The sequence below is a fragment of the Schistocerca americana genome, chromosome 3, assembly GCF_021461395.2.
Source record: "Schistocerca americana isolate TAMUIC-IGC-003095 chromosome 3, iqSchAmer2.1, whole genome shotgun sequence".
Classification (NCBI taxonomy): Eukaryota; Metazoa; Arthropoda; class Insecta; order Orthoptera; family Acrididae; genus Schistocerca; species Schistocerca americana.
In genome coordinates, this window is record NC_060121.1 from 987,582,834 (window position 1) to 987,603,387 (window position 20,554).

The 20,554-nt window shown below is 42.1% G+C and overlaps 1 protein-coding gene across 1 annotated transcript in view; it reads right to left on the bottom strand.

Annotated features, from left to right (window-relative positions):
- LOC124606565 overlaps positions 1-20,318 on the bottom strand; it is a 115,669-nt gene extending 95,351 nt beyond the window's left edge. Inside the window, exons 1-3 of the mRNA XM_047138549.1 lie at positions 20,052-20,318; positions 19,729-19,966; positions 16,847-17,035 (exon numbers count right to left, since the gene is read on the bottom strand). Of these exons, the coding sequence (XP_046994505.1) occupies positions 16,847-17,035; positions 19,729-19,831 (292 nt within the window). The 5' untranslated portion in view covers positions 19,832-19,966; positions 20,052-20,318. The remainder of the gene's footprint in view (positions 1-16,846; positions 17,036-19,728; positions 19,967-20,051) is intronic.
- Between the last annotated feature and the right edge of the window lie 236 nt (positions 20,319-20,554).

Here is a 20,554-nt window from a genome sequence, read left to right on the forward strand (position 1 = left end):
AGAAGAAAGGATCGGATGGTAGGACACAATCTGAGGCATCAAGGGATCAACAATTTAGTACCGGAGGGCAGCAAGAAGGGTAAAAATCGTGGGGGGGGGGGGGGGGGGGGGGGGGGGGGGGGGGGAGGACCAAGAGATGACTACATTAAGCAGATTCAGAAGGATGTAGGTTGCAGTAGGTACTTGGAAATGAAGAAGCTTGCACAGGATAGGGTAGCATGGAGAGCTGCATCAAACCAGTCTCTGGACTGAAGATTACAACAAACAACAATAAATTAAATACAATGGTTTACATATCTCCGATTCAGCCTGTGTATAACAACATAGTACGCTTGAACTGTTTAGCAAGGACATCTGATCCTAAAAAGTTTCAGACTTTCACCACTGCTCCTGCTTCCAGTGAGGATGCATAGCTGTCATTGGTGTTACAATTTATAACAGTATAACAATGAAAATAATTTTTGACAATATAATGTAACTGGACTGAAAACGAAAGAAAGCACTAAGGAAGCGGTGACAGGAGAACACAGACATAAAAAAAAGGTTATACTTATGCAAGCGTTTAGAGCCAGTAGCTCCTTCTTCCGGCAGAAGGGTTGAAAAGGAAGGAAGAGGGGTGAAGTTAGGATGAATGGGCATAGGTGGGGGACATTTACCGGCAACCTTGGTGCCTGTTTCATCACCGTGACATCTGGAATCTTCCCCCAGCACCAGTTTCTCAGGGCTCTGCAGGTGGTAATTGGCACTAACACGTGTCCTTGGTTCTCGCTATCCACCTGACCTTAATTTACGATAATTTCTTCTGTATAACCATTTCTTCACAGGAACTTCTCGTTTCTTAACTCCATTTTAGCTTTCTACCTCTTGCATTTTATGACCTGTCTATTTTTCATCATCCCCCTCCAACTTCTGTTACATACAATGCACTTAGCTTTTCACTCTTATTAGTCTATGCATGATGTTTTAGCAGTAATCTCTGTTTAGCATATTACCCTGTCTTCCACCTTTAAGGTCTCAGGTTTTCAACTTGTCCGGTGGAGTCCCCAACAGTCTTTCCTTATCCCATCTGGTAAGTCTCCCCTGACCCACAGTTCCGAGTGACACTTCTCAAATCTACCCCTCTTTCTAATCCACCCCAGTCCTCTTCCTTCCCCTTGAACCCTTCAGCCAGGAGGAGGAGCCACTGGCTCCAAAAGCTTGCATAAGTATAACCTCCTTTCATGTTTGTCTTCTCCTGCCAACGCTTGGTGAGTAAATTTTTTGATTTACACCATTAATGTCATTTATTTCTCTTTTAAAAAAGTATTTACAAGGATTACGATTCTGTTCCTAAACAATTCTTACTTCTTTCTATTTCATTCTTTTCTCCAGGGTGTAAAGATATTTCTTTTATTCAAGTAACCTTTGAGACTTGATACATGAAGACTCACATTTTACTAAATATGAAGTAAAAGGACTGGTGAGGTTTAGGAAATAAGGAGAGTTATAGAAAATTCACCCGGCACCTTGGGTTTTCATCTATCCAAATACATTTTCGAGAATTCACTATTTTCATTTATGTACTAGCAAATGTTTATTCTGTAACTGCAGCTCTGATTTATTTACAACTGTTAATGCAACATTTGACTGCAGATTTAGTAGTAGCTCTGTCTGGTTTTGACCTGTGTGTGAATATCTTCACTGGCTAGTGTGTGGTTGTATTGGGATTTTGCAACTTGACTAGCTGCCTGTGGTGACTCTGTACAGATGACATAACATCTTGTACCCTGTATGATGTCATTGCTCAGACAAGGCTCTGTTGTGCAAGTAACTGGAGGAGAAAGCTGTATTCTGAATCCAATCTTTTCATGCTGTTGTTGTTGTGGTCTTCAGTCCAGAGACTGGTTTGATGCAGCTCTCCATGCTACTCAACCCTGTGCAAGCTGCTTCATCTCCCAGTACCTACTGCAACCTACATCCTTCTGAATCTGTTTATGTATTCATCTCTTTGTCTGCAACCTACATCCTTTTGAGCATGCTTACTGTATTCATCTCTTGGTCTTTTAGTTTTTCGAGAATTTCTGTTTAACTTCTAAAACCACTCAGCCTCCTACCATCTCGAACACGCAGTGTTTTAGACGTGAGTGTGGGATTATAGAATCCTACCTACTGTGTGTCACATGTCTGTGTGTGCACATTTAAATTCAGTCGCAGGAAGAGAATGTACACGCGGCAGTCGAACGGCACCAACGATTACCTGTCGGGCGATCCATGGAAGTCTTAGTGAAAGTGCATACAAGAGTACCATGGAGTATTTACGTAACTCTGTGATAATAGTGTCAGTTACTGTTGTTGTAATAACGAGAACAGCTGAGAAGGTACTCTTGAGAAAAACTTTTGTCTTAGCCTTGTAAATTAGTTTGTTTCTAATGTTCGACAGTATGAGGTACTTACAGAAAGTTATATATGCATATTGAAAGTAAGAATTTTATTCTGCTTGAAAGGCAACTATACCAACAGTGTTGCCAAAAGAGCAAAGTTTTAGAAGAGAATTCCTATTAAGAAAGTTATCACAAAACGTTAGAACATGGCGACCAGTGAAACAGGACTGAAAAACCAGGAATTCTTTGACCAAAAAATGAGGAAAGAAGCTGTTGTATGTTGCCATAGTTACTAAACCAAATACAACAAAGAATTTACTCCGAAACAAGGGAACATGCTCAAGTATTTAAAGGGGCAAAATTCTGAATTGAGAAACAGAGAAGAAGATTCCAGTGTGTTTCTCACGCTGCCGACACCAGCTGCTGTTCACCAGTGTTGACCTGCCTCCACATCCGCTCACCAACGCAGCGCTTATTCTCCGCAGGGTGAGCATAAAACAGAACTTTATTGTTTTAGTTCAAAGTGGTACAAACTGTTCAGTGAACTTTATTAGGGTAGTTACCATACTTACAGTTAGTTACATGCTTACAAGATCTAAAGCTTGCAATAATATGGATAACATACAACAAGCCGAGGAAACTCAAGAACCAGCTATGGCCATGAGAGTTAGTAAAGACGTGCCAGACTGGGCTGAGGTAGTAAACTTAATCAAAGACCAAAGAGCAGCTTTAAATGCGACTAAGTGAAAAACCAGGTTCAGTACATTCTCAAACAAATGCCCAGAGTACAGCTTTAAATGCTCAAAATGCGACTAAGTGAAAAACTAGACTGAGTACATTCTCAGTTAAATAACCAGAGTGAAACCCTAAGGAGTCAAGCGGCAAATGTAGGTCTGTTTTTACCAAAGTTGACTCACAAAGCAAAGAATTTAGTAAAAAAACAAAGATGAGGTGACTTACCGAACAAAAGCGCTGGCAGGTCGATAGACACACAAACAAACACAAACATACACACTAAATTCAAGCTTTCGCAACACACTGTTGCCTCATCAGGAAAGAGGGAAGGAGAGGGGAAGACGAAAGGAAGTGGGTTTTAAGGGAGAGGGTAAGGAGTCATTCCAATCCCGGGAGCGGAAAGACTTACCTTTGGGGGAAAAAAGGACAGGTATACACTCGCACACACGCACATATCCATCCACACATACAGACACAAGCAGACATATTTAAAGACAAAGAGTTTGGACAGAGATGTCAGTCGAGGCATAAGTGTAGAGGCAAAGAAGTTGTTGAAAGACAGGTGAGGTATGAGTGGCGGCAACTTGAGATTAGCGCAAATTGAGGCCTGGCGGATGACGAGAAGAGAGGATATACTGAAGGGCAAGTTCCCATCTCCGGAGTTCGGATAGGTTGGTGTTGGTGGGAAGTATCCAGATAACCCGGACGGTGTAACACTGTGCCAAGATGTGCTGGCTGTGCACCAAGGCATGTTTAGCCACAGGGTGATCCTCATTACCAACAAACACTGTCTGCCTGTGTCCATTCATGCGAATGGACAGTTTGTTGCTGGTCATTCCCACATAGAATGCATCACAGTGTAGGCAGGTCAGTTGGTAAATCACGTGGGTGCTTTCACATGTGGCTCTGCCTTTGATCGCGTACACCTTCCGGGTTACAGGACTGGAGTAGGTGGTGGTGGGAGGATGCATGGGACAGGTTTTGCATCGGGGGCGGTTACAAGGATAGGAGCCAGAGGGTAGGGAAGGTGGTTTGGGGATTTCATAGGGATGGACTAACAGGTTACGAAGGTTAGGTGGACGGCGGAAAGACACTCTTGGCGGAGTGGGGAGGATTTCATGAAGGATGGATCTCATTTCAGGGCAGGATTTGAGGAAGTCGTATCCCTGCTGGAGAGCCACATTCAGAGTCTGGTCCAGTCCCGGAAAGTATCCTGTCACAAGTGGGGCACTTTTGTGGTTCTTCTGTGGGGGATTCTGGGTTCGAGGGGACGAGGAAGTGGCTCTGGTTATTTGCTTCTGTACCAGGTCGGGAGGGTAGTTGCGGGATGCGAAAGCTGTTTTCAGGTTGTTGGTGTAATGATTCAGGGATTCCGGACTGGAGCAGATTCGTTTGCCACGAAGACCTAGGCTGTAGGGAAGGGACCGTTTGATGTGGAATGGGTGGCAGCTGTCATAATGGAGGTACTGTTGCTTGTTGGTGGGTTTGATGTGGACGGACGTGTGAAGTTGGCCATTGGACAGGTGGAGGTCAACGTCAAGGAAAGTGGCATGGGATTTGGAGTAGGACCAGGTGAATCTGATGGAACCAAAGGAGTTGAGGTTGGAGAGGAAATTCTGGAGTTGTTCTTCACTGTGAGTCCAGATCATGAAGATGTCATCAATAAATCTGTACCAAACTTTGGGTTGGCAGACTTGGGTAACCAAGAAGGCTTCCTCTAAGCGACCCATGAATAGGTTGGCGTACGAGGGGGCCATCCTGGTACCCATGGCTGTTCCCTTTAATTGTTGGTATGTCTGGCCTTCAAAAGTGAAGAAGTTGTGGGTCAGGATGAAGCTGGCTAAGGTAATGAGGAAAGAGGTTTTAGGTAGGGTGGCAGGTGATCGGCGTGAAAGGAAATGCTCCATCGCAGCGAGGCCCTGGACGTGCGGAATATTTGTGTATAAGGACGTGGCATCAATGGTTACAAGGATGGTTTCCGGGGGTAACAGATTGGGTAAGGATTCCAGGCGTTCAAGGAAGTGGTTGGTGTCTTTGATGAAGGATGGGAGACTGCATGTAATGGGTTGAAGGTGTTGATCTACGTAGGCAGAGATACGTTCTGTGGGGGCTTGGTAACCAGCTACAATGGGGCGGCCGGGATGATTGGGTTTGTGGATTTTAGGAAGTAGGTAGAAGGTAGGGGTGCGGGGTGTCGGTGGGGTCAGGAGGTTGATGGAGTCAGGTGAAAGGTTTTGCAGGGAGCCTAAGGTTCTGAGGATTCCTTGAAGCTCCGCCTGGACATCGGGAATGGGGTTACCTTGGCAAACTTTGTATGTGGTGTTGCCTGAAAGCTGACGCCTCAGGCTTGTCTGACATTTGGCATCACCCCCAAAGGCCTCACACTTAAAGTTCCCATCTCTGGCTGCAACCCTTCCTTCCATCAGTCCCTATACCAGTTCCAAACTGAACAATCCATTGCCCTCACCCACCTAATCCTTCACCTACACATCGACTCAGCCAATGAACACACCCGTCAACTCCTATCCTTAATAAAAGTCCTTAATCTTTCCTCTCCCACATCCACACCGACTGTTCAGAGCATCCTCCTACAGGCCAACCGTAAATTAGAACAGCATGCCACCCTCCACCTCAAAAAACTATCCAATCTCCTGGTTTCCCACCTCCGGAAAGGCAACTCACTCACCCTTCACAACCTTTCCAGCAAACCTCAACCTCCTCTCATTGCACACAAACCCAGTCTCTCCCATCTACTCAATCTCCCACTTCCAGCTCCACTCCCTCCAAAACCTCAAAATTCCGAGCAACACAATCTGGAACCACAACACCCTAATTCAGTAGTTAACCTTTCCTCCAAACCTCTCTCCCAATCCGAAACCTCTGTCCTATCCAAAGGCCTCACCTTCAGCCCCACTCCCAGATTCAACCAAACAGCCCTCGTCAAAGATTTACTGTCCTACACTCGTACTCTCTGCTGGAAGTATCACTTTGCCACGAAGAAAAATGATCCTAATCCTATTCCTAATGATCCGACTCCTCAAGACACCATCCAAATTGAACCCTGCCTGGAACAGTTCCGTCCTCCGTCACAGCGGGACCCACCTCCTCTTCCTCAAAATCACCCTCTCCAAACCTTCCAGGAATTTCTGACTTCCAGCCTTGCATCTCAATCCTTCTTAAAAAACCTTAATCCTACACCCAACATCACCACTGCTGAAGCCCAGGCTATCCGTGATCTGAAGGCTGACCGATCCATCGTCATTCTTCCGGCGGACAAGGGTTCCACGACAGTGGTACTTGATCGTCGGGAGTATGTGGCTGAGGGACTGCGTCAGCTTTCAGATAACACCACATACAAAGTTTGCCAAGGTAACCCCATTCCCGATGTCCAGGCGGAGCTTCAAGGAATCCTTAGAACCTTAGGCCCCCTGCAAAACCTTTCACCTGACTCCATCAACCTCCTGACCCCACCGACACCCCGCACCCCTACCTTCTACCTTCTTCCTAAAATCCACAAACCCAATCATCCCGGCCGCCCCATTGTAGCTGGTTACCAAGCCCCCACAGAACGTATCTCTGCCTACGTAGATCAACACCTTCAACCCATTACATGCAGTCTCCCATCCTTCATCAAAGACACCAACCACTTCCTTGAACGCCTGGAATCCTTACCCAATCTGTTACCCCCGGAAACCATCCTTGCAACCATTGATGCCACGTCCTTATACACAAATATTCCGCACGTCCAGGGCCTCGCTGCGATGGAGCATTTCCTTTCACGCCGATCACCTGCCACCCTACCTAAAACCTCTTTCCTCATTACCTTAGCCAGCTTCATCCTGACCCACAACTTCTTCACTTTTGAAGGCCAGACATACCAACAATTAAAGGGAACAGCCATGGGTACCAGGATGGCCCCCTCGTACGCCAACCTATTCATGGGTCGCTTAGAGGAAGCCTTCTTGGTTACCCAAGTCTGCCAACCCAAAGTTTGGTACAGATTTATTGACGACATCTTCATGATCTGGACTCACAGTGAAGAACAACTCCAGAATTTCCTCTCCAACCTCAACTCCTTTGGTTCCATCAGATTCACCTGGTCCTACTCCAAATCCCATGCCACTTTCCTTGACGTTGACCTCCACCTGTCCAATGGCCAACTTCACACGTCCGTCCACATCAAACCCACCAACAAGCAACAGTACCTCCATTATGACAGCTGCCACCCATTCCACATCAAACGGTCCCTTCCCTACAGCCTAGGTCTTCGTGGCAAACGAATCTGCTCCAGTCCGGAATCCCTGAATCATTACACCAACAACCTGAAAACAGCTTTCGCATCCCGCAACTACCCTCCCGACCTGGTACAGAAGCAAATAACCAGAGCCACTTCCTCGTCCCCTCGAACCCAGAATCCCCCACAGAAGAACCACAAAAGTGCCCCACTTGTGACAGGATACTTTCCGGGACTGGACCAGACTCTGAATGTGGCTCTCCAGCAGGGATACGACTTCCTCAAATCCTGCCCTGAAATGAGATCCATCCTTCATGAAATCCTCCCCACTCCGCCAAGAGTGTCTTTCCGCCGTCCACCTAACCTTCGTAACCTGTTAGTCCATCCCTATGAAATCCCCAAACCACCTTCCCTACCCTCTGGCTCCTATCCTTGTAACCGCCCCCGATGCAAAACCTGTCCCATGCATCCTCCCACCACCACCTACTCCAGTCCTGTAACCCGGAAGGTGTACGCGATCAAAGGCAGAGCCACATGTGAAAGCACCCACGTGATTTACCAACTGACCTGCCTACACTGTGATGCATTCTATGTGGGAATGACCAGCAACAAACTGTCCATTCGCATGAATGGACACAGGCAGACAGTGTTTGTTGGTAATGAGGATCACCCTGTGGCTAAACATGCCTTGGTGCACAGCCAGCACATCTTGGCACAGTGTTACACCGTCCGGGTTATCTGGATACTTCCCACCAACACCAACCTATCCGAACTCCGGAGATGGGAACTTGCCCTTCAGTATATCCTCTCTTCTCGTCATCCGCCAGGCCTCAATTTGCGCTAATCTCAAGTTGTCGCCACTCATACCTCACCTGTCTTTCAACAACTTCTTTGCCTCTACACTTATGCCTCGACTGACATCTCTGTCCAAACTCTTTGTCTTTAAATATGTCTGCTTGTGTCTGTATGTGTGGATGGATATGTGCGTGTGTGCGAGTGTATACCTGTCCTTTTTTCCCCCAAAGGTAAGTCTTTCCGCTCCCGGGATTGGAATGACTCCTTACCCTCTCCCTTAAAACCCACTTCCTTTCGTCTTCCCCTCTCCTTCCCTCTTTCCTGATGAGGCAACAGTGTGTTGCGAAAGCTTGAATTTAGTGTGTATGTTTGTGTTTGTTTGTGTGTCTATCGACCTGCCAGCGCTTTTGTTCAGTAAGTCACCTCATCTTTGTTTTTTTATATATAATTTTTCCCACGTGGAATGTTTCCTTCTATTATGAAGAATTTAGTAATCTATGCGAAGGCATGGATGCTTTAAAGACTGAATTCAATGCCTTAAATAGTAAGGTAGAGAATTTAAAATTAGTTTTAAAGAATGAATTGACTAGTTCCTCGACCATTCATGTAAATCAAATGTTCACTGACTTTAGTCAGAAACAGAATGATAATTTTCAGGATTTGATAAAAAAAAAGGTTAGAACTGAATATTGAAGACAAATGTGATAGTGTAGAATCAGAGCTTAATGAGAAGTTAGGACCAATTGAAAATGTGTGTAATGTTACATTTAATGCTGTAAAGCAAGGGTTGAGCACGTTGAAAGAGAGTGTTGTTAAGCAGGATAATTTAATGCCATTAATTCAATTGCAAATTACAGGTGTTAATACATGAGTAGATAATGTGGAAAGGAACTTCAAAGAGAAATTAGTCAACTCTGATATCATAAATACAAGTAGTTTGGAGGAACAGGTTGAAAATATTATAGATCAAAAAGTTACTGAGAGAGTAACATCCGGAAACGTATCTCCCATTCTATCTTCTGAACTTAATGATAACAGGAAAGATATAGATGACCTGTGGAAAGAATTCAAGCTTATCCAGGATAAAGTAGATAAAAGGATAACTTCACGTAATGTGGTATTAACTAGTGAAGTGATGACTGATCTGCAAAGGGGGGGGGGGGGGGGGGGGGGGCTAATTCAGGGTTATCTAGACAATTCCCTAAATTTAAGCCAGACGGAGATGACATCCGACCCATTTCTTAAAAAGATTTAACCAAGCATTACCAAAAAATTGGGAAGATTCTGAGAAGATAGAATTTGCTGTGGTGTACCTTCTAGGCGAAGCCTCAGAATGGGGTACAGTAAATATTGAGAATTCATCTTGGGAAAACTTAAAAAAGATTAAACAGGATGTAAACAAGGACAAGAAAAAAAAAATTCCCGGATTTCACGGTAAGAAATACACTTTCTCCCGGGTGAAAATACACTTCACCCCCCCCCCCCCCCTTTTAAAAAAAAAGGCATTTTGGAAAAATATTTCATGTGTAGCAACATGTGCGCTGCATATTTTCGTATTACAAAAGTATAAATTCGAATTCAACCAAACACCACATGTTACTTTCCAAAGCATTGAAATTGAGATTGCGATGCACTTTTGTAAGCCAGTTATGGCTCATGTCACGTGATCTCTCCAGCCAATGACAGCAGAACACGTGATGTAGTCCGCCAAAAGCAACATCACTGTTAAGCGGTGCGTACAGAGAAATAGGAAAAGTTAATGATTTAAATTAATATATATAGTGTTGTTCCAAGAAAAGCAAAGCTTCCACATATAATATTGGTCTCGAAGATTAATAAGCTGCAAGAGAAGCTTTCACATATAATGTTGATCTTTTTTTCGTGAGTTACACTTTCAGATACATCACACAAATGTGCCAATAAAATTTTTAATAATGACATAAATGTTTGATCTTCTGGGCTCAAAATTTTTTTTTAATGATCGTCCTCACAGAGTTGATTTTTAATTGAGAGTCAAATGCTCTGTGATTTAAGAAATTCATCATACATTCTTGCACATAGTTCATCTTGCATTAAAGGAAATTTACTTTGAAAGTAACGCTTTTCAAACAATCATTCACAATATTTTCCCGCAACCTGTTAGACATAGGTTCATTTCAGGAGTTACCAGAGAGCACAAGATAACAGGCATCACTGCGCTTGTGCAGCTACAATGACGCAGGAAGCCCGTGTTCATAATTGTAAAACATTAAAAGATCTTACATTATGTTATAAAAGAAACAAGACATCAGAGGATACTCCACGAGCATTGGAATTTCGTGAACCATACTAAAATGCATAATTTGGCTTACAGTGCAGATCCATATGTAAATTTTCTTGGAGTACCAGTACTATATTCTCATGTTTGGTTCTTTATTATGGCATAATGGCATAGGTGCTAGAAGATGAAAACATGCATATGAAACACTTTGCTTCAAATACATTGATTGCCTCAGTGGAAAAGATTAATAAAAGCCAAATTTCTTTAGAAAACTGACAAAAATAACTTCATTGTTCCGCAAGGCGATTAATGCTCAACTGTCAGAAAATTGGAAATAAAATAAAACCTGAAACTAATAATATGTTTTACCCTTCCGTAATTATGTGAATGCATTTTAATTCACTTGATAGCTCCCGGCCACAGAAATCCAATTTGTTTTCATTTGACATGAAAGCAATAAATGAAGAGGAAACAGCAAAATCATTAAACTTAAACATGGGGCACGCTGAGACTATACATCTCCCCACTACAACTCAGACTGCTCTGCGCATCAGCCATGGATCAAAGATATTTCCCCAACCTCGGCAATACTAGATAGTTTTCCTGCACAGAATTCCTTTAAAATCTGAAACGATTCTGTCATCTATTCCTAACATCTTAAACTATCCTATAGTTTAGTGTTTAGAAAAACTGGATACGACTACAAGATAAAGAAAACTCAGGAGAATCACAGAATAAGAAAGAAAGTGATATCGACACAAAATAAAATGAATAGAGTATTATATTTATGGTAATATAATATGAGGTGAATAATTAAACAACTGTGATACTATAGTGTATAAATTTTCTATTTTGCATAGAGTATTTTATACCTTTTATGAGATGTGATGTAAATGAGAGGGTTTGTATAGGTTTTGAAAGGGGTGGGTATTGTAAATAAAAGCATGGTTTACAAGAGTAAATAAATCATGGCTAACAAAAAACACACATCACACCTTTCAAACATCCCTCGCAAACAAGTGTGCCCAATTCTTCACCATTTGCCGTTTCCATAGGATTGCTAAGATATCCTTCGGGGACCTCAAGGGTGAAGGTGGGAATGTCCGTTCTGTAGGAGACGATTTAACACCAAACCACCTCCGGCGTCTCACCCAAGTACCTGAGGGGTAGGGATCCTGGAGGAGGGGAGGTGGGAAGGGTTTCCTGTCTTTGGGGCTATCTTCTTTCTCTTCTTAGATCTTAGCAACCATATCTATTTTTTTCTCCCCCTTTCTTACTTCTCGTTTGAGGACCTATCTATTTTTCCCTCTTTCCATACTCACAAACTTCTATCAATGAAGTCCTTTCTTTTTTCCATAGTTTCTAATAACCTACATCTTATCTTTAGATAAGAAGGCCGAAGAATCCGACTACACGAACACACATCCGCATACATACAAAAATACATTTAGACACAAATATTGAAATTACAGACTAAAAAGCCTGTCACGATGTGAGAATCACCACATATTGTAAAGGAAAGAATATGTGTACAAAGGGAAATATGCACATGTGCGCGCGCGCAAACACACACACACACACACACACACACACACACACACAGAGGGAATGTCAGCTTAATAAGTACACTGACGAATTGTAGGATAGTGGGACTTGAATAGTACATATAGACACAGTATCTACTAAGAGTACAGAAGTTGAGAAGTAGAGTAGGACTCTAGGGAGTAAATGATGCAGTAGTTTTGTGGATCACTTCTACTACCTTTCTTGTAGACAGGTGTGACCTGTGCATTTTCCGAGAACTGGGCACAGTATTTTGTTTAACGGATCTATGATAGATTCCAGTGAGAAGAACGCCTAACGCAGCCAAAAATCATTATACACTCTGACAGGGATTTCATCGGGGCCTGGAGCTTTCCTCAATTTTAACAATTTCAGCTGTCTTTCAACACCACTGACATTAATACTTATTTCATTCATCTCTTCAGTGGTACAAGGATTAAATTGGGCCAGTTCTCTTGGGTTTTCCTTTATAAAGAAACATTTGAAAACAAAGGTAAGCATTTCAGCTTTTGCTTTGCTACTCTTAAGTTCAGTTCCTGTCTCATTCGCTAGGGACTGGACACTAACTTTGGTGCCACAAACAGCCTTTACATATGACCAGAATTTCTTTGGATTTTGTGAAATGTCATTTGACAATGTTCTCAAACGGTAGTCACTGGATGCATCACACATTGCTCTCTTGACAGCCGAATGAGTTCCATTCAGAGGAAATACGGAAGCGTCCGATCCCACCCGTCGGCTTTGACCCATGACGTCACAAATATGGCGGAAACGACCATAAATGACAATTCCAATATGGCGGATATAAAATCGTTGCATACGTATCATAAAGACGAAAATACATAGAAAAACAACACACACACAGGTTTCACAAAAAGCCTAATGACTCTAACGGGACAAGCGTGGGAAATTGGGGGTTTTTGGGTGGGGAGAAACTAAATATAAACAAATTTAGCCATCCACCGCCATACAAAACCACGCAAGACGACGAAAAAAATCGACATCACAAAACTCACCAAATACCAAAAAAAACATTATTATCTGGAATCGGACACTTCCCTTGACCTATATAGATCTACAGTAGCTCCCGATCCCATAAATTGGGATCGAACACTTCCCTTGACCTAAATAGCTCAACAGCAACTCCCGATCCCACCTCCCAATACAAAAATCAAAATACACCGCAAAACATTACGAACAAACACTTCCCTTGACGTACATATATCTACAGCAGCTCCCGATCCCATAAATTGGGATCGAACACTTCCCTTGACCTATATAGCTCAACAGCAGCTCCTGATCCCATCTCCCATTACAAAAATCAACATACTCCACCAAACATTCAGACTGAACACTTCTCTCCAACTATATAGCTCAACAGCAGCTCCCAATCCCATAACTTAGGATCGACCACTACCCTTGACCTACGTAACTCAAAAACATCTCCCAATATGAATACCAATACCAACCTTCACAGCCACAAATTTCAATGAAACACTTCCCTATACCCCAATACACAACACATACGCCAAAAACAAAAAAATGAGAACTTACCACAAGAAAGTTCCAGCCCCACAAACTAGATTGGCCACCACACACACACACACACACACACACACACACACACACACACACACACACACAAAACCAACGAAAAAATACTGAACCAAAAGAAAAACCCAACCCACCCACACCTCAACCCCCCTCCCCCCCCCCAACCCCAAAATAAAAAACCCACAAACAAAAACCAAATGCAACATAAAAAACATCTCAATCACACACTACAACTCAACAAAAACTTCAACAAAATAGATCCTCCACAACTAAAACAAAAAACACACTCCCCCCCACCTTAACAAACACTATACAACAAAATAAACCACCCACCCCACCCTGAACCACAGCCACCCACCCACCTACCTACCCACCCCCACCCACCTAACTAACCACTTTCAGTCTATACATTTTACCCACGGCCCTTAAAAAAACCCGAACAATACAATAGCCTTTGGGACACTCTTCCGCCAACAGTACTCATCTAAATGAGACTGAAGGTTGGAAGAGCGCCTCTTCCCCCTCCCAAGAACTGACTTAACCGCCCCCCACATCCCCTCTATTGTATTAGTACAAGCCCGCCTCATAATTCTTAAACTCTAAACTATGGTTCACTACTAAATGATTAAATCCCCTCTCACCCAACCCCCTACGAGAAAAAAAGCATCAGAAACTATTGTGGACCCCGGCTCTATATATTCCTCAATTAACCCCACTAATTCAGCCTTCGACCTCCCTTCCACAACCCTAAAAACACATTCGGAACCCCCACCCCCCGGAACAACAGCCCCCCCACACCCAAAGACCAGCCACAGACTTCCCCCTCCCATACTTCCTTTTCCCAAACTGTGACTCGTCCACCTCCACAACCACCCCATGCCCCCCAACTTACCCCTGTACTTAATAAATTCCGAACACACTTCACGACAAAAGGAATACCAATCTAAAACAGTCCTCTCACTCACACCAGTCTCATGCGCGCAAAAACTCTGTGGGGATCTATAACAAAAATAATATGTAACAAGCACAATCTCAAGCATGCCCAATCTAGACTTCTCGAACCAGGTACCGCGCCGTATGGAACGCCATACGTCATCTTTGCGACAGCGCCACATGTAACAGCCCTGGTCCGAGAGACCGGAACTTTAACCAATTTCATTGGTTCATGGCACACACCGCACTTCACGACCTCGGCAATTAAGCCAAATAGCTGAAGGAATTTAATCAGCTCTAAAGCTGTGTCCCCCATCATAGCCCTCAACCGAGAACTATTAATCTGGTCTTTCATATCCATTCCTGAACAAAAAACCACAACCGAATACACTTAATAACAAACTCACCCGACGTACAGCAATCATCATTACATTAACCATCACACAAAACCGTTAACTCACTGATACAAATTCCGCTTCAAAAATACGCACGCAGCACTCACCACTGAGCAAAAGCAAACTGAGCCCAACACACCAAACAAACGAAAACCATGAACATACCACCAGAGGGCACAACAAACAACAACACGACATCTACAAACACGCCACACTCACAAACCAAACTCCGCACCGTAATGACGTCACACACCACAACTCCCTTACGTCACGGGTCAAAGCCGACGCGTGAGATCGCATGTTTCTGTTGACCCCATTCAGAATCTCTCTATCTACAGACCAACACTTTGTTCTACACCTATTATGTAGTAATCTCTGTTTCTTTAGAAGTTTCTTTACAGTGACTGTATATAATGGAGTCTCCCTCCCATTATGAACTGTTCTACTGGGTGCATATCTATCCACTGCGTGATCAACTCTGTTTTGAGTACCTCATTGAGATATGACATTACTGATTTTTTATCTAGTTTACTGAACATATATGTCTTTATGCCTGATATAGTTGTCCTTTGTACTCTGGTAATCGTTGTTGCCACGACTGCGTCATGGTCACCGATACTGGTTTCAATGTGGACACACACGAAGAGGTCAGGTCTATTTGCTGCCGTTAGATGCAATGTATTTCCTTCAACACTGGGGTTCCTATCTATCTGTTCAAGGTAGTCTTCAGAGAAGGTATTTACTGAAGTTTCACAGGATGGATTATCCCGCCCACCACTAACAAAATTGTAATTTTCCCAATTAAATGGTGGATGATTTAAAGTCTCCACCGGTGTTTTGCTATTTGGGTAGCAAAATAACTAAAGATGGTTGAAGTAGAGAGGATATAAAATGTAGACTGGCAATGGCAAGGAAAGCGTTTCTGAAGAAGAAAAATTTGTTAACATCGAGTATAGATTTAAATGTCAGGAAGTTGTTTCTGAAAGTATTTGTATGGAGTGTAGCCATGTATGGACGTGAAATGTGGACGATAAATAGTTTAGACAAGAAGAGAATAAAAGCTTTCGAAATGTGGTGCTACAGAAGAATGCTGAAGATTAGATGGGTAGATCACATGACTAATGAGGAGGTACTGAATAGAATTGGGGAGAAGAGGAGCTTGTGGCACAACTTGACTAGAAGAAGGGATCAGTTGGTAGGACATGTTCTGAGACATCGAGGGATCACCAATTTAGTATTTGAGGGCAGCGTGGAGGGTAAAAATCGTAGAGGGAGACCAAGAGATGAATACACTAAGCAGATTCAGAAGGATGTAGGCTGCAGTAGGTACTGGGAGATGAAGAAGCTTGCACAGGATAGAGTAGCATGGAGAGCTGCATCAAATCGGTCTCAGGACTGAAGACCACAACAACAACAACAACCACCACCGACGATTACAGTATGACTGTGGAACTTATGTACAAGTGAACTGAGGTTTTCTCTTAATTTTTCAGTTACATCACGAGATGAGTCTGGTGGGCGACACAATGAACCAATTATTTTTTTCCCACCACTGATACTGAGTATTTCCCAAACAATTTCACATGCAGCTTCAATTTATATCTTGGTGGATTTGAGTTTTTTGTCTAATGCAACAAATACAGCACCTCCACTTTCCATGTGCCTTTCCCTTCCGCTTGAATTTCCCCCGAAAATCTCACTGTTATCAATTTCAATTAATGGGTGCGAAACCACCAGTTTTGTGTCTTTACATCAAGATCAGAGGTCACTACAAAATCTACAATTCCCATAACAGAGTAATGCTGCGTAACAGGGCCTATGTGTTCTCTCACAATGCTCTTCAACCAAAGCAACTAGCATGCAACCCTTCAAATACTGCACGGTAAATGAGTTACTCTACAGAGAAATGGTATAAAAATGTCGGAATATGTACATTCAAACACAGAAACTCCCAGTCTACTCTGTCAGCAAATATGGGATGATAAATGTGTTGAACCTACTTTGTTCTGAGCCTTACCTTTGAAGAGATCCTTGTAGAACGTATCCTCTTCCAAATCCATTCCCCACGCAATCTGAATAGGATCCAAATTACAGTCTGGCACACAATTATCCAGCCCTGTATTTCTAACATAACTAATGTTACTGTTCACAGGGTCTTCTCCAAGCCTATTAGGCCTGCTCTCTAGGCCGCCATCTTTCAAAGGATCTAGAAAACATAATCACATCTGAACTTTTGCTTAACTGGTCATATCATAATGACTATGGTCATTTCTGATGACAGCACTTATAAGGTACTGGGAAACACAACGATTAACAACAACAAACAGAATGTAGTGTTGCAAACCTCTTAAAGAAGTACTTTGGTTTTGTAACTCACAGCCTGGTTATCAGGTGCAGTGAATAGTGCAATGGAATATCGGGTCTAGTGCAGCAGGGGATACAACCCGTCGGCTTTGGACAATGATGTCACAAGTCGCCAGATAGCAGTTTACCATTTTCGCTTTTGCTGTTATGTTTCAGTTTTGTTTTTTTACTGATTGCTTAATAAAGTGGATCTGTTTATTCTATCTCGTGAGATTTTTTTTTAAAAAAAGCCAAAAAACACTTATCAGCCACTGAAGGGAGCTACAACACTAAGAAGTATCGCTTCTCGATTGGCGACTTGTGACGTCAATGTCCAAAGCCGACGGGTTGTATCCCCTGCCACAAAAGTCCCGGAATATCTGAGACCAGTCTTTACAGATAATTTTAGTAAAATGATTACTTACATCTCCCTAAGAAAGTAGCAGTCATCACAAAATCCTTAAAATCAAAATATTCTAGTTGTTATGACAACAAATCAACAAAGTCAATCCAAGAGTGCTCATGCAAGTTGAGTTCTATCAAAGTTATTTGTGTTATCAATCTGTTATCGGCAGAACATCTCCAGACTGGCTAAAATATGCTGAAGTTGAGCCTCTTTAAAAGAATGGGGACAAAGAGATACCATCAAAGCATCAATCAATTTCACTCTTGCCAGCTTCTTCAAATATATCTGAAAAGGACGTGTTCAAGCATCTGACTGCAAGTAATATATTGTCCAAGTAACAATTTGGTTTTCTTAATGGTTCCGATACAGAGAAGGCTATTTATACATACAGTGAGAACGTCCATAATTCATTAGATAACAAATTAGAGGCTACTGGCCTTTTCTGTGACCTGTCAAAAGTCTTTGAATGTGTGAATCACAGCACACTCTTAAGCAAATTAGAATATGGTGTCACTAACAGTGCTGCAAAACGACTCAAGTCTTACCTACCAAACAGGAAACAAAGAGTGTCATTGCTAAATACTTGTGGAGTAAGCAATCAGTCTTAATCTGACAGGAAATTAATTACAAGAGGTGTTCCTGATGTTCCATGTTGGGTCCCTTGCTTTTACTTCAGTACAGAAATAACATTTCGTCTGTTACAATGCCAGATGCTTAAAGTTTCTTTTGTTTGCAGATGACTCAAACATTGCAATAAGTAGCAAGTCAAGTACAGATTTCGAGATCGCTCCTAATCAAATTTTCACTGACAGTAATAAATGGTTTAAAAACAAATCACTGTAATTAAACTTTGAATAGACCCACTCTATGGAGTTCAGATCCTGTAACCAGCATGGTTATAATATATAAAGACATGCTGATTGAAGACGCTGGCAGAGTTAAATTTCTGGTATTACAACTTGATAATACCTTCAGTAGGAAAGGGCTACCACAGATTTACTGTAGTGCCTAAACAAGCCTGTATTTGCAGTGAAAATAATGTACATATAGGAAATATACATATAAAAAAAACTTGCGTATTTTGACTACTTTTAATCAATCATGACATAAAGGATCATATTCTGGTGTAACTCGTCAAACTGAGAAAAAGTTTTCAGTGTACAAAGCGTGTAATAAGACTCATTTGCGGTGTAAATTCATGAACGTAATGTACAATCCTGTTATGGAACTTTGTATTCTAACTACTACTTCTCAGTATATTTCTTAATGAAATTTGTTGCAAGTAATATGTCTACTTCCAACCAGTAGCTCAAAACATAGTAACAATGCTAGGAATAACAATCTACATGAAGACCTGAATTCACTCACCAATATTCAGGAACATTCAGTTTCAATAAATTGCCAAGAAAAATTAAAAACTTGGTTTCAGATAAAATACAGTGTAAACAGAGTTTGAAAGACGTTTTGGTAAGGAACTCCTGCTTTATAGATGAATGTCTTAACTGGGCCTGTTAGATCAGCTTAAGTAAAAACTTCTGTTAGATTTCGGTGTTCACAGCACTTGGTCACAACAGTAAAGAATGTTCTTTTGTGTATGTTCAATTTATTAAAAGTGCATAACTATGCTTCATTCTGGAAGGGTATTAATTCTGTAATATTAGCAGTTCCACTTCACTGTAGGGTATTCACATATTTTGACAATCTCCTGATAAATGAGCAGGATAGTAAATATTATATCCAGATGTTTTATACTTTTTATTTTAGATTTTATGGCTTGTTCCAAACCCACGTGAGTCAATTCAGTTTTGGGTCTATGGAAGAAAAACTGAATCTAAGCTAATCCACAGTTCTAGCAATGTAATCTTCTGCGGCGACATACAGTGTAAACCGAGGTCCTGCACATTGTGTACTACGGCAACATGAAGTTGTCAAGTTTTTTATTTGGCAAACGACAAGCGACTCTCTTGAAAATTGGTTTATACGATAGTCTAATTTTCTTAAAATAACAACAACGGATTGTTACGAAACGTAAACCATTAATTTCCTACCAAACAGGCACATTTAACAGACGCTTAAAAAGAGATTGCCCTACATCTTTCTTTAAATTATGTATAACACAACGCTAAAATATAACTGATTCTTCATATTACCTCCTTCACCAAGTGTAGGCGTTTCAGCAGTCGTATCTTCAACAAGATTCACTTCTAGTAAAGAGTCCAATGCTACGAAGGGTTCCTCCCCTTCTTCATCCATATTTCTTCTTTCCCTTTGCAAGTATATACATCAAAATATTCGTATAACTTCCTATATAGTTCGCTTTCTGTTATTTTACACCGTTACTATTAACAACAACCACCTATGCAACAATCCATAAAATCTGCATTCTTTCTGCAAAGCAACAAAACAAACGTCACCCGCCAAACGCGCCACAAACATTTGTCGCACAACATAACAAAGATATTCCCTACCATACCTTCAACATAGAACCTTGCGCAATTTGCATGTTCGCGTCAGGATTGTGTAATGCGAAGAACATACAATTCAGGAGACAACACAACATTCTCTTTTTGCGCTACTGTTGCGTCAAAAAAATAATGCGCAGTATATAGTGTGTTGGAACAGGCGATGTTGCCAGTTCTCCTCTCAGTGCTTGCATATAATGATAGAAAGGTCTACGATCCTTTTCGCTTTTAACCGTTACTAAAGAGTTCGGATTGTTCGAAAGCTATAAACTTTATTCAGGAAGTATCTCTGAACAAAGAAACAAAGGTTTGAATAATCTGCGTTGCCATATCTCTCCAAACGTTCTTGTATTGGCGCTAGCATCGCTTATGACATCATGATGACGTCATGCGCAGCTTTCAAGGACGAAGGACAAAAGGGCCTTGCTCCGTTAAGCCCGGTCCACACGCAACGATGTGTCTGCGCAGACATCGGCGCAGATTTCTGTACATGCAAAAGATCGCTGCAAATGTG